The following is a 14537-nucleotide window of genomic DNA, read 5'->3' as shown; positions in this document are numbered from 1 at the left end:
AAGTTAGTTTCACCTAACTCATGTCTCAGTGTCTTCTGCTGCTCAGTTGCCTGGGGCTTAGTGTGGTGAGGAGTATAAAGGTTTGATTTTGTGCTCAGCTGTTATCAGGGTGTAGAATGTCTATACACACAATTTATCCATGTATTTAGCAGATGTCAAGTCCCTGCTATGGGTCAGATACTGTTTTATGTGCTGGGGATCTAGCAACAAAAGTCCCTGCCATCTTGGCCTCTACATTCAGCAGAGGGAGATGGACTAAAGAAATAAAACGGATAGAATGTGAGATGATGATATGGATGGAAGGAGGATAGGGAATCGGTATTGGCGGTTTTGTAAGTAGGGATTAGTCAGGAAAGCAACAGTGGAGGTTGACATCTGAGCAATGACCTGAAGGAGGTAGAAAGAGAGCCATTGTTCCAGGGAGGGAATGGACAGCGGGCCCAGCTGTGATGTGGGAGCGGAGCATGCAGAATTGGGTTTGGGGGGCAGTGTGTTGAAGCCACAGAAGTCAGGGCCAGTCATGTATGATGATGTGGCTTATTCCTGCTACTTCATCAGAATCCAGTCGGGTTTTGTTGTAGTTTGATATTCAGAGATTTGGGACTTGGGAGGCAGGGAGTAGGGTCCAGACAGCCTATGGCAATGACTTTGGCTTTTAACAGGTTGATATGTGGCCACCAAAGGGCTTTGAGCAGAGTGACATGATCTGATTTTTGTTTTGTTTTTTAATATATTTTATTGATTTTTTTTTTTTTTTACAAAGAGAAAGGGAGAAGGATAGAGAGTTAGAAACATCGATGAGAGAGAAACATCAATCAGCTGCCTCCTGCACACTCCCCACTGGGGATGTGCCTGCAACCAAGGTACATGCCCTTAACTGGAATCGAACCTGGGACCCTTCAGTCCGCAGGCTGACACTCTATTCACTGAACCAAACCGGTCAGGGCTGACTTAGATTTTTTGATTGATTTCTTTCCAAAATTACTTTCCAAAGGTTGTACTAACTTATATTTCCATCAGAGAAGTAAGGAGACACCTATCTTCTTACACTCCCACAACACAGAGTAGTATTAAACTTGTTAATTTTTACCCATTTGATAGCTGAAAAATAATATTTTATTATTTTAACTAGAGGCCCGGTGCATGAAATTTGTGCACGGGGTAAGGTGGGGGGCGGTCACTCAGCCCAGCCTGCACCCTCTCCAATCTGGGACCCCTTGATGGATGTCTGACTGCCCGTTTAGGCCTGATCCCACCAGGATTCACAATCCGGGACTGCTGGCTCCCAACCGCTCGCCTGCCTGCCTGCCTGATTGACCCTAACCGTTTTTGCCTGCCAGCCTGATCACCCCCTAACCACTCCCCTGCCAGCCTGATCGATGCCTAACTGCTCCTTTGCAGGGCTGGTCCCCCACAACTGTCCTGCCCTGCAGGCCTGGTCATCCCTAACTGCCCTCCCCTGCCTGCCTGGTCACCCCTAACTGCTCTCCCCTGCTGGCCTGGTCACCCCCAACTACCCTCCCCTGCAGGCCTGGTTGCCCCTAACTGCCCTCCCCTGCTGGCCTGGTTGCCCCTAACTGCCCTCCCCTGCAGGCCTGGTTCCCCCCCCCCCCCAAATGCTCTCTCCTGCAGGCCTGGTTGCCCCCAACTGACCTCCCCTGCAGGCCTGGTCCCCCCAAACTACCCTCCCCTGCAGGCCTGGTCCCCCCACAAATGCCCTCCCCTGCAGGCCTGATTGCCCCAACAGCCCTCCCTGCCGGCCATTTTGTGGTAGCCATCTGTGTCCACATGGGGGCAGCCATCTTGTGTGTTGGAGTGATGGTCAATTTACATATTACTCTTTTATTAGATAGGATTTGCATATTTGATTTTGAACAGGGTTGACTATACTTTTTTGTGAACTGCCTTTTCATGTTCTTTATCCATTGTTTTGAGTATGTTGTCTTTTTCTTAATTTTCTAGTGGCTTTTTCTACTTTAATGAAATAGCAGGTGTTTTGACTTTGTTTATGATACGTCACTTTTCTCCTTTATAGAAGTTTGAAATACTTACGTAGTTATATTTCTCTTTCTCCCTTTTGTAGCTTTTAGGTTTTAGGTCATACTTAAGGCCTTACATATTTTAAGATAGATGATTGATAGATATCACTATTTATTCTAGTACTTTGGTAACTTTATTTTTTTATATTTAACTTTTTATTCCACTTGAAATTTATTTTTGTACGAGTCCCGGGTGCCTTTTTAAAAAATGTATTTTTATTGATTTCAGAGAGGAAGGGAGAAGGAGAGAGAGATAGAAACATCAATGATGAGAGAGAATCATCAATCAGCTGCCTCCTGCATGCCCCTTACTGGGGATCAAATCTACCACCCCGGCATGTGCCCTGACCAGGAATCGAACTGTGACCTCCTGGTTCGTAGGTGGACTCTCAATTATGAACCACACCAACCGGGCAGCATTTCTTTTTCCAGGTGGTTACTGCTTGTTTCAGCCCTGCTTCCTTTATCCCCACTGGTTTGAACTGCTACCTTGGTTTCATTCCAGGTTCTCTTTTGAATCTGGGACCTACTTTAAAACATTTTTTTAAGGTAATCTTACCACCAGTTTAATTTATAGCTGGGAGATTTGGTAAACAAATATTGGGTATCTTTTATTACCTTTCTCTCAATGTCTTTAGGAAGATTACTGACCAGAGTTGGGATCTCAGAGTAATAAAGATTGACATGAGTGGGATGGAGGGGGACTTTAATAAGCTCCATTTCACTGTGCAGGGTATAACAAGTGGGTACAGGGCAGTAGGATGGGTTTCTAATTGCAGGGTTTCTAAGTGTGCCAGCTGATTTGGAGGGGGGCACATCCCGCCATCCACAGCAGGGTAGAAGTGTGCCTGTGTCTGTGCTGAGATGACACAGTGTTAACTCACATGGAACAGGCATTCAGAACTAAATTTGTTAACTGAGTGATTACAGAAATAAAAAAAATTCATGGTGAAAAAGGGAGAGAAGGGAGAATAGCCACTTCACTTGTTATATTTCTGTTCCTGAAGCTAATTTAGATAGGCCTGTTAGTGTAGTTTGAGGTTCTAGTACATTAAAATGCTTGCTCATCTTGTCTACCTCTTTGTGTGAAAGATTAGCCTTGTGAAATTCAAATATGTTTGTGCAATGGAGCCATGCTTTTATTTACTCATGGATTATTTTAGCCACTAGGTAAATAATTAGCTTGGCTAGCACTAGAAAGACTTCATTGTGACTGATTTTGACTTGTAGTGTATATATCAATACAAGTGTATGTTGAGGTGGCTTGTTGGCAGGACTGGGACCATAATCTCGGTCTTGTGCTTTAGCTCCATGGTCTTAGACTAAGCTACTTCAAGGTATGCTGTTTCACAGTGGGAACAAAAGACATGTCATAATCCTTGTGCAGTGTACATGTATGAGGAGTGCTCCCAGTGTTTGACTTTAATTCCTCGGAGTTTTCCCTACAGAACGGGCTGGACAATGGCCCAGAACAAGCTATTCAACAAGATCCTCAAAGCGCTGCAGTCTGACCGGCTTGCCCGCTTGGCCAACGAAGGGGTGAGACTCCAGAAAGCTGCCCACGGTGTGTGCCCCCCACCCCATTGCTGACAAGGTGGACCTCATGTTTTATCGCTCCATGTCCATCTTTCAGGCTTGCAATGAGCCAGTGCTACGTCGAGTTGCGGTGGACAAGTGTGCAAGGAGAGTGCGGCAGGCTCTGGCAAGTGTAAGCTGGGACACCAAGCTGATCCAGTGGCTGCATACCACCCTGGTGGAGACTTTGAGTCTGCCCATGCTGGCGGCCTACCTGGATGCCTTGCAGACACTAAAAGGGAAGGTAAGGCTGTGATTGGTATCTGTCTTGTGCTGGGGTAGCCAGCCTCTGCTGTGGGTTCAGGAAGAGGGGCTTAGCAAGGTCATTGCTTGGTCAGCCAGGAGGGCATGACTGAATGGCAGGTTTGCTATTAAAATAGGAGACATGGTATCACTTCACATTTTTGTCTGGTGTAAACGTCTTCAGCCCTGCTGGCTCCAGGATGAGGTGTGGGCTTGAAAACCAGAATACACTTGTAGCCTCTCCAGCCTTGCAGCTTGTGGTTTGAGTCACCTCTGAGGTGAGGTGAGAGGAGAATTGAATTATCATGCAGAAGATGAAGGGTTTACCAGGCAGGGGTGTTGAGAAGCGGCCAGAAGCAGACCTGTGAACTTAAGAGTGCAGGGATGGGGAGGGGGAGGTGTCCAGAGCAGGGAGGGAGATTCATGCCTCAGTCTCTCCTCATCGGGTGAGCCTTCAGTAGCAACACTTTGATTTTAATAATTCTCTATAAAACATCTATATTTTTCTGCTTTCTCACTGAGACAGTATTGCACAAAGTTAAACTGGTTTGTTTTCATGATTCCAGTTTGTTGTGATTTCAGTTACTGCCTGGGCTGTGTTCAGTGTGGTAGATTATGGGTTTTGGGGCAGATAGCCTGGCTCATCTCATCTCAATCACTAGTCAACTGTGTAATCTCGGATGTGTCTCAGTTTCCTCATCTCTAATACATGGCTAGTAATAATACCTATCTAGGTTTTTTGTGAAAATTAAATTAGTTGATCCAGATAAAATGCTTGGCACAAAATTTGGCCAAGTAAGCCCACAACAACTGTTAACGGTTGTATAAGTTTATAGGCTCTTGAAATTTTTAGAGCATTTTGCTCTGATACAAAATGGCCCCAGACAACTTGGATTAATTCAGGTCTTGACTTTTTTTTGCCTTAAGTTTTTCTTTCTTCTCCTTTGTGAGAAGCTGCCCATTTTGTTGGTATAATTTGCCTGGCCAGCACCTTCCCCAGCCCTACCCCCAAATTTTCAGACTCATTGTTTCCTGCCTGTTTTTCAGTAGAAGGATGCTGAGTTTGTTTGAAAACAAAAGTAGACTGATTTAGTACAGAAATAAAATTCAGGACTAGATACAATAATGATATTCATGGTAGGAAATTTGATATTAGTTTATTTATTCAACAAATAATTTATTTTGTGCCTATAATGTGTCAGGCATTGGGGTGGGCAAAACAGAAATACCCCCTACTCTGATAGAACCTGTTTTCTAGTGGAGAAAGAGACAAATGAAAAGGCAGCCCCAGACGTTTCCTTTGCTGCTGCTCCGCAAGTAGAATCCTGGGCCCAGGAGGTGAATGGTGGGTGGCGGGTGGGGCCATGATAAGACCCGGCAGAGAATGGCAGCCTGAGAGTATTTCAAGCATTTTCAATGTTCTCCACAGACTCTACCCATGTAAGAGTACAGCACTGGTACCTGTGCTCTACAGATGAGGGCTGGTGGTGCCAAGTCCCATTTTCCAGTGACTCTGCTGTACTCTGTGTGGCAGTGTGACTGCAGTGTAATTCCCCTTGTAAGGAAGTTTGCATTGCTTCCTTATTTAAGTTACTGTCCGAACATTCCCAAGTGAACGGGGTGGTGTTCAGGTTTTATGAGCGTCACAGACTTTGGGGGGACTCCACAGGTGTGCACAGTTGCAGCCAGGTCACCGTGCAGGTTAGCAGGAAGGGCAGAGGACATGCTAGTACCCGTCAGCCCCGGTTTGAGGTGCTGTCCACTCCAGGCTGAGCTCTCAGCAGTGGTTCCATCAGACTCTTGCTTTCCCATGACTGTCAGATTCACAAGAAATACTTTGCCTGGTTCCCAAAACTTTTAATGTTACCTGCTGAATGAAAATGTAAGTGAATGTTATCTTGCTCTTAGGCAAACTATGCCACCATCAGATCCCTTGTGAAGGGAACAGAGAGGATATAGACCCAGACTCTTTTTTTTTTTTTAATATATTTTATTAATTTTTTACAGAGAGGGAGAGGGATAGAGAGTTAGAAACATCGATGAGAGAGAAACATCGATCAGCTGCCTCCTGCACACCCCGTACTGGGGACGTGCCCACAACCAAGGTACATGCCCTTGACTGGAATCAAACCTGGGACCCCCCAGTACACAGGCCGATGCTCTATCCACTGAGCCAAACCAATCAGGGCTAGACCTAGCCTCTTAATTGCCTGTTGAAAAAGATGCAGTGGTGGAAAGACCGGGGGAGCTTGGTCAACCCAGCTCCAGCAGAGAAGGCGGTTGTTGATTATGGTTTCTAAACATTGTCTTTTTTTTTAAATATATATATTTATTGATTTCAGAGAGGAAGGAAGAGGGAGAGAGAGAGAGAGAGAAACATCCATTATGAGAGAGAATCATGGATCGGCTGCCTCCTGCAAGTCCCCCACTGGGGATCGAGCCTACAACCCGGGCATGTGCCCTTGACCGGAATCGAACCTGAGACCTTTCAGTTCGCAGGCCGATGCTCTATCCACTGAGCCAAACTAGTTAGAGGTAAACATTCTGTCTTGACAGAAGGTGAGTTTCAAAGCTGTGCTCCACTGCCAGATGAAAGCTTTAAAGTCTAACCAGATCAGATCCTCTTCCTCAAGATGTTGAGTGGCTTAGAGTTATAGAGTAACTTACAAAGACATGGCCCAGACTAGGTGGCTCAATTGGTTGGAGCATCACCCCATACACCAAAAAAGTTGCAGGTTCGATTCCTGGTCAGGGCACATACCTAGGTTTTGGGTTCAATCCCCAGTCAAGGGCGTGTACAGGAGGCAACTGATCAATATTTCTTCTTCCATCCTTGTTTCTCTTTCTTCCTTCCCCTATCTTTAAAATCAATAAAAGCTATCCTCAAGTGAGGATTTAAAGGGAGGGAAGGAGGGAAGGAGGAAGGGAAGGAGGGAGGGAGGGAGGAAGGGAAGGAAAGGAAGGAAGGAAGGAAGGAAGGAAGGAAGGAAGGAAGGAAGGAAGGAAGGAAGGAAGGAAGGAAGGAAGGAAGGGCCATTTTGGGGGTGAAGATTTTTTTCAGTTTGGTCCTAGCCTTTGTTACTATCCTTGAGTCCTTATTTCGTACTTGAATCTTTGACTTGGGGCCATCTGTGCCTAAAATAAACTCTTCACATTCTTTTTTATTTATTTTTATATTTTTAAAATTATGATTGTTTCAGGTGTACAACATAGAGATTAGACATTTATATATCTTTCAAAGAATCACCCGGGAAAGTCTAGCACTACCCATTTGACTCTGTACATAGTCATTACGATATTTTTGACCCTGCTCCCTATGCTGTACTTTACATCCCTGCTACTATTTTTATGACTGGCAATTTGTACTTATTAATCTCTTCCTCTTTTTCACCCATCCCCCAATCCTCCACCTTTCTGGGATCATAAATTTGTTCTCTGTATATGAGTTTGTTTCGATTTTATTCATTCTGATTTTTAGATTCCACATATAAGTGAAATCATGTTAGTCTTTCTCTGACTAACTTCTTTTACTCAGGCCCATCCATGTTTTGTAAATAGCAAGATTTCATTCTTTTTGTGGTTTAGTAATATTTTATTGTATATACATACCACATCTTTATCCATTTGTCTATTTTTTTAATCCTCACCCACGGATATTTTTCTATTGGTTTTTAGAGAGAGTGGCAAAGGGAGGGAAAGACAGAGAGAAATAGTGATGTGAGAGAAACACATCGATTGATTGCCTCCTGCTCGAGCCCCGACCAGGGCCCAAGCTAGGGAGAAGCCTGCAACTGAGAAACATGCCCTTGATTGGAATCAAACCTAGGACCCTTCGGTCCGCAGGCCAATGCTCTATCCACTGAGCCAAACTGGGTAGGGCTATCCATTTGTTTATTGATGGACACTCAGGTTGCTTCCATATCTTGGTTATCTAAATATATAAAAGCCTAAACAACTGGCCAACTAGCCGGTAGCTATGACACGCACTGACCACCAGGGGGTAGATGCTCAATGCAGGAGCAGAAACCACAGGCATGGAAACATGGAACAGATTGATGAATCTCAGAGGGGAAGGAGGAGGGGGAGGGAGGGATGAGATGAATCAAAGATTTTATATGCGTACTAGAGACCCAGTGCACGGATTTGTGCACCAGTGGGTCCCTTGGCCTGGCCTGTGCCCTCTTGTAATCCGGGACCCCTCAGGGGATGTCAGAGAGCTGTTTTTGACCAATCCCCGCAGGCCAGGCCGAGGGACCCCACTGGTGCACAAATCTGTGCACTGGGCCTCTAGTTGTAAATAATGCTGCAGTGAACATAGGGGTGCATATATCTTTTTGAATGAGTGTTTTGGATTTTTTTGAATAAATACCCAGAAGTGGAATTTCTGGATCATGTGATAGTTCTATACTGTTTTCCATAGTGGCTACACCAATTTACAGTTCCCCAACAGTGTACAAGGGTTCCCCTTTCTCCACATTCTTGCCAACATTGTATGTTGATTTATTGATGATAGCCATTCTGACAGGTGTGAGGTGATATCTCATTGTAGTTTTGATTTGCATTTCTCTGGTGATAAGAGATATTGAGTATATTTTCATGTGTCTGTTGGCCATTACTCCATAAAGATCACTGTTAACATTTTGCTATATTAACGTCTTTTTCTGAATAGAGGTAGTTTTCACATTTTCTGTTTTATCTTTAACATTTTAGCAAAATGATTTCCTTATGTTACTACAAATTTTTAAAAACATTTAATATTAACTCATGATATCGAATTATGTAGATAATTTGCTTAACCCCTCTCTTACGTATGCATTTATATTGTTTCTGCTTTTTTGGATATTATTGAGAGTGAATTTGTCTTTTGTGTAATTGCGTGGAAGTACGCACACACGTGTATCTCATATATTTTGTTAGGAAAGGTTCTCAGAAACAAACTCCTTTGGGGAAGAGGTAGGAATAAATTTAAGTTTCCTGATGCATATCACCAGGTGTCTTTCCAAAGGATTGTACCCACTTACCTTTAATGGTGGGAGGCCATCCATGCAATTGTATCTTTGCTTCTGAGGTAAGTTCAAGGGGCATAGTTAAGGTCTGTCTGGCTCATAGTGGGGCTCTGTGCTCTGCCTGATTGCTGCTGGGGGCAGGTCTCCTGCTTCCCAGTGGAGCACCTTTGTTCTTCCTTGCTTCTAGATCCCTACCTTGATTGACCGGATGCTTGTATCATCCAACACGAAGACTGGGGCTGCAGGAGCTGAGGCCTTGTCCCTCCTGCTGAAGAGGCCCTGGGACCCTGCTGTGGGAGTGCTTTCTCATAACAAACCAGTAAGTCGGGCAGCTCAGGACTTACCTGTGGCCCATGGAATTTTTAGAATCTGGTCTCAGAACTTTGGCAAGAGGATAGTAAGTGGGATGTTTAACTTCTTTCATTGATAACTAGTTGTGTATAATGCTTAACTGTTTCAAAAGCAGATCAGCATTGGTTGGGATAAGAAGGTGTGGGGACACCTGGGATTTCGTGGAGGAACCCTCTCATGCCTTGGTTCTCTGGTGGCATTTTTCCCATAGAGCAAGCTCCCTGGCTCTCCACTCATTCTCATTGCCTCCTCCGGGCCCTCCAGTTCTGTGTTTCCCACCTCACGCCGCCACCGCTTCTGGCAGTCTCAACTCTCCTGCTTAGGCAAGGTATGTGTGGGGACAAGAGGGACTCTGTCCTGGGTGGGAATATAGTCTTGGAGGATTGAGCAGACAAAATGCAGCAGGGGGCCAAAATGAATGAACTTAGATATGGAGCTTCCCAACTCTCTTTTCATTTGGAATTCGAATGGTGCTTATCCAAGGGTTGATGGATTCTGGGGTAGGTTAAGCGGATTTGAGCAAAGACTTGAAACTTAACCTTTGCTGGCATGACTGCCACTTCCTTTCGTTAGGTCATCCCTGTAGCCACCCATCTGCTGAACAATGGAAGTGGGGTAGGAGTTCTGCAGTGTCTTGAGCATATGATTGGGGCAGTGAGAAGCAAAGTGCTGGAGGTGAGACTGCCCCTGCCTGAGTTCACTGAGGCACACCCAGTCTCCCGGGCTTCTGCTCCCATCGTTAGCCTCCTGTGTAACTGTCTTGTCGTCTTTCTCTTTCCACAAAGATTCACAGCCATTTTCCCCACAAACCCATCATCTTGATTGGCTGGAATACAGGAGCTCTGGTGGCCTGTCATGTGAGTAATTCCCACCTTACTTGGAGGTTGTCCCGGGGTAGAATACTGCTGCCGCCCGAGTCCCCTTTTATGTTCCAGGCACAGTGCTGGGTGCTGGACCTACATAATTACATTTTAAACGTAAAAGTAAACCCCTTGGGCCCTCACCCAGCTTTACCAGTGATCAACTCACAACAAGGCTTTTGCACTATCTGTTCAATATTTTGAAGAAAATCCCAAATATTTCATTCCTATTTATTTCAGCATGTTTCTGTGAAACAAATTCCTCTCCAGGCTCCCCCCCGCCCCCCCCGCCAGCAAACACAAGCACTGTTCTTCCACCTAAAACACAAAACAATGCTAGCAGTCAAAATTTTTAATAGCTCTGGAATTTGCTGTTGTGTTCATGTTCTGCCCCTTTCCAAGACATCAAAGAACCTTTCCTTTGTTACTTTACATACCATTTGCATGCATATTCGTTTGCATAAGTGTCCCTGACCTGTCCAGAGCCCCAGTTCTCAAGTGGATAAACTGAGTGAAGTCTGTGCTGCTTGCTATGATCTAGTCAAATATGACATCTTGGGCCATGAGAGGGGAAGGCTGTCTCCTCATAACCCTGGTCCCAGGATAGCAAATTTTCTAAGAAATTGGAGTGCCTGGGCGTATGGACGGGTGGGGAGTGAGCAGGAGGCCTGTAGTCTAGGGAATTGACAGGATGGAAATATTAAACCTCCCATCCTGTGGTTCAGCTGGTGTCCTCCCAGGGCCCAGTGTTCCAGGTGGTGGCTGCTTGTGGAATGGCACATCTGTGTTCTGTGTTACTGCTGCCACCATGGCTGGTACTCCTGGGGGTTGGATGGGGAGGAGTAGATGGGACTAGCTGGTAGCTCTGGACCAGTTCTGAGTTCTGGGTAGGAAGGCAGTTGACCTTGAGACAAACTGTTCCATTATTTCTAGGTGTCGGTGATGGAGTACGTCACTGCGGTTGTCTGCCTTGGGTTCCCTCTGCTTACCGTGGATGGCCCCAGAGGGGTAAGCATGGGGCACCATTGATTGCTGGGCAGGTGAGAGAGAGTAGGAAGTGCGTGCCTCGCCCAGTTTGGTGCGCAGTGACTTCAGCGGCCCAGCTGGCTTCCTGAGCTGACCGGCCAGGGCAGTGCTCAGTGACTATGGACTGGCTGATTGTGAACCCTGCACTTGTTTTAGGATGTGGATGATCCCCTCTTGGATATGAAGACTCCAGTCCTCTTTGTCATTGGTCAGAATTCCCTGCAGTGTCACCCTGAAGCCATGGAGGACTTCCGGGAGAAGATTCGGGCCGAGAACAGTTTGGTGGTGGTTGGGGGAGCTGATGATAACCTCAGGTGGGTAGGCCACCAGGGCTGAGAGACCCATGCTGTGGTGTTGGAGAGAGGCCTGCGAGGTGGTGAGGTAGCTAGCTGTGTAGGCTAATCTGTTCAGACTACATCTGAAAGGGGCATTAAAAACCTTTTTTAAAAAATGTTTTTACATTTTTAACTAATTCAGATTTATAAAATGTTGCAAAGATAGTACAAAAAATTCCTGTGTACCCCTCACCTGGATTTCTCAAATATTAACATCTTACATAACCAGTGTATAATTATCAAAGTCAAGAAATTAACTTCAATATGATACTGTTATCTAATCTACAGACTCAGATTGCATCAGTTGTCTCTGGTTCAGGGTCCAGGATCACATGTTGCTGTTGGTGCCATGGCGTCCCTGTCTCCTTTAATTTGATTCATTTGATACTGCTCAGTCCGTCTTTGTCTTCCATGACCTTGACACTTGTAAAGACTTTTGGCCAGTTATTTTGTAGACTGTCCCTCAGTGTAGGTTTTTGACATTTTTTTATGAGTAGGTTGAAGATATGTATTTTTGGCAGTAATGCCCCAAAGGCAAGGAAGGTACCGTCACTGCACCTCCTCCGAGGATACATGACGTTGACATGTCTTATCACTGGTGATGTTATCCTTGGTCACGGGTTACGGGGCCTCTGCCAGGTTTCTCTACAGTAAAGTTACTATTTTCCCTTTGTAACTAGTAGTTATCTTGTGGGGAGAAGATACTTTGAGACCCTGTAAATATAGTCTTTGTCATCATGGGATTACTGGGGTAGGCATTTCTTCTTCTTTTTTTAATAGTTCTTTATTGTTGAATATTACATATGTCCCCTTTTTTCCCTCATTGACCCCTCCAGCCCGCCCAGGCCTTCACCACCCTACTGTCTGTGTGGGATAGGCATTTCTTTACATTTTGTTCCTTCCTCAGGATGACTATGAACACATTTAATTTGTATAAAGTACCTTTTACATATTTTGGAGGATAAACTGCCAACGTTTGAAAGAGTTTTATGAAGGCACCTTTAGTTCTCGAGATGTCTACTCCCTTACAAGGCCAGCTCCCTTTTGGGCCTTTAGTTACATTTCCATGAAACATATTGAATGTGTCATGTATGGAGCCTCCTTTTTCTATATGCTCACTCTGAGAGATTCAGTCATTTGTGTGCTTTAACTAGAGAGCTTAAAGCGGGTGCCTGCTTGCACCTGTCTTGTCGGTTTCTTACCCAGAGGTGTTGGGAGAATTCCTTTTGGTCTTGGTCATTTGACAACTTCTCAGGGTTTGGGCCTTTGTTGGGGGTCTTGTAAAAAGTTCATGAGGACATAGGAGTGTGTAGTTCCAGCACTTTCCTTATGCTCTTTTGTGCAATCCCACAACTCTATAAGTGAGGTATTATGGTTCTCCGTTTTGCAGATGTGGAAACTGAGGTTCAGACAGGTTGCAACAACTGCCTAAGCACTAACATAGTCTTCCTCCCCAGGCCTTGAAAATAACCTCCACTTGATGCCATGGAATATTTAGAAAGTGAACATTTCCTCCTTTTTGTCTCTTAGGATAAGTAAAGCAAAGAAGAAATCAGAAGGGTTGACACAGAGCATGGTGGACAGGTGTATCCAGGTACACAGTTGCTTTTGCGTTTTCTCAGCTAGGCTTCCTTTCTGCAGCCTTTTGGGCTTAGTCTTGTCAGTAACAGCCCTTTTGTCTCTGAAGAGTAAGGGGTATATCCCCTGGGGCCTCTAGTAGCCTACATCACAAGCAAAGAGAAAAGAGGGAGAAGGCCGAAACCGGTTTGGCTCAGTGGATAGAGCGTCGGCCCTCGGACTGAAAGGTCCCAGGTTCGATTCCGGTCAAGGGCATGTACCTTGGTTGCGGGCACATCCCCAGTAGGGGGTGTGCAAGAGGCAGCTGATCGATGTTTCTCTATCATCGATGTTTCTAACTCTCTACCCCTCTCTCTTCCTCTCTGTAATAAAATCAATAAAATATATTTAAAAAAAAAAAAAGAGGGAGAAGAAGGGGAAAGGAGAGTAATGAGCTAAAATGTGGAAAAAGTATCAGGGAAGAATGGGTTCACAGGGGGAATGGTAGTGCATGATCACCCCAGGGCACCACCTCTCAGGTTCCTCTGGCTGAGGTTGGGGTTTGTGCCAGGTTTTGTGCACATGGGGAGGGACTGGCACCTCAGATGCCAAAGCCAAGGTAATCAGTTTTAGTTGGAACTATGGGGCAGTCCCAGTTCTCCAGCCGAGGACTCTATGCTGGCCTTTCTTTACACCAGGATGAGATTGTAGACTTTCTGACTGGAGTGCTCACTCGCACTGAGGGGCATGTGGGTGCCGAGCCTCGCGACCAGGATGCTGAGAAGAAGAAGAAGCCCCGGGATGTGGCCCGCAGAGACCTGGCCTTTGAGGTCCCCGAGAGGGGCAGTCGACCTGCCTCACCAGCTGCCAGGCTTCCAGCCTCCCCTTCAGGCTCCGAGGTAATGTGGCAGGGAAGGGCCACTTTTGCAGTGGAACGAGGACCACAGAGCTGGTGTTTTGGCTTCTTGGGGTCACCTATGTTCTGGGGGCCAGTGCTTGTAGGCCTGTGAGTTCCTACAGGGTGAATTCCTGACCAGGGAATTCTAGGAGACATGCCGATAGGTGGTGAAACCTAGACAATGTTGGCTCAGCTCTTGCCCTTCTCACCCTGCTCAGGATCTCTCCAGTGTGTCCAGCAGCCCCACCTCCAGTCCTAAGACCAAAGTGACCACAGTGGCCTCTGCCCAGAAGTCCAGTCAGATTGGGAGCTCTCAGCTGCTGAAGAGACACGTGCAGCGGACAGAAGCTGTGCTGACCCACAAACAAGCCCAAGGTATTGTGTCTGGCCCAGTGGCCCCTCTCTGTGCTCTGCAGTTGACATGTGGCAATTGGAATGTATTGGCATCTGCAGCTTTTTCCAGGGGCATGTGAGAAGCACCTTTCCCACATTCCTGACCAGGCAAAATTAGGGCAAAATGAATACCGAGGGCTGTTTTCAGGGTGAAACATCACTTGAGGTCTGTGTGTAGGGGCTGCAGCATTCCACTGGCTACAGCTTTGTCTTGGTGTGCTGGGCAGTTAGGCTGTGTGGGCTGACTACATGTA

General features: G+C 45.9%; 1 protein-coding gene across 6 annotated transcripts in view; it reads left to right on the top strand.

Annotated features, from left to right (window-relative positions):
* Positions 1–14537, top strand: part of KANSL3 (KAT8 regulatory NSL complex subunit 3) — a 37150-nt gene that overhangs the window by 11028 nt on the left and 11585 nt on the right. For all 6 annotated transcript variants that reach the window (XM_079792355.1, XM_079792360.1, XM_079792356.1 and 3 more), the window contains 11 exons: positions 3488–3578; positions 3673–3858; positions 9051–9182; positions 9426–9542; positions 9788–9889; positions 10000–10071; positions 11008–11082; positions 11257–11414; positions 12966–13029; positions 13691–13891; positions 14109–14265. In XM_079792355.1, coding sequence (XP_079648481.1) covers positions 3488–3578; positions 3673–3858; positions 9051–9182; positions 9426–9542; positions 9788–9889; positions 10000–10071; positions 11008–11082; positions 11257–11414; positions 12966–13029; positions 13691–13891; positions 14109–14265 — 1355 coding nt within the window. The remainder of the gene's footprint in view (positions 1–3487; positions 3579–3672; positions 3859–9050; positions 9183–9425; positions 9543–9787; positions 9890–9999; positions 10072–11007; positions 11083–11256; positions 11415–12965; positions 13030–13690; positions 13892–14108; positions 14266–14537) is intronic.

Source organism: Cnephaeus nilssonii (assembly GCF_951640355.1).
Source record: "Cnephaeus nilssonii genome assembly, chromosome: 15".
NCBI classification, from domain to species: domain Eukaryota; kingdom Metazoa; phylum Chordata; class Mammalia; order Chiroptera; family Vespertilionidae; genus Cnephaeus; species Cnephaeus nilssonii.
Note: the sequence above shows the minus strand (reverse complement) of the source record. Positions and strands in the feature narration are given on the sequence as shown.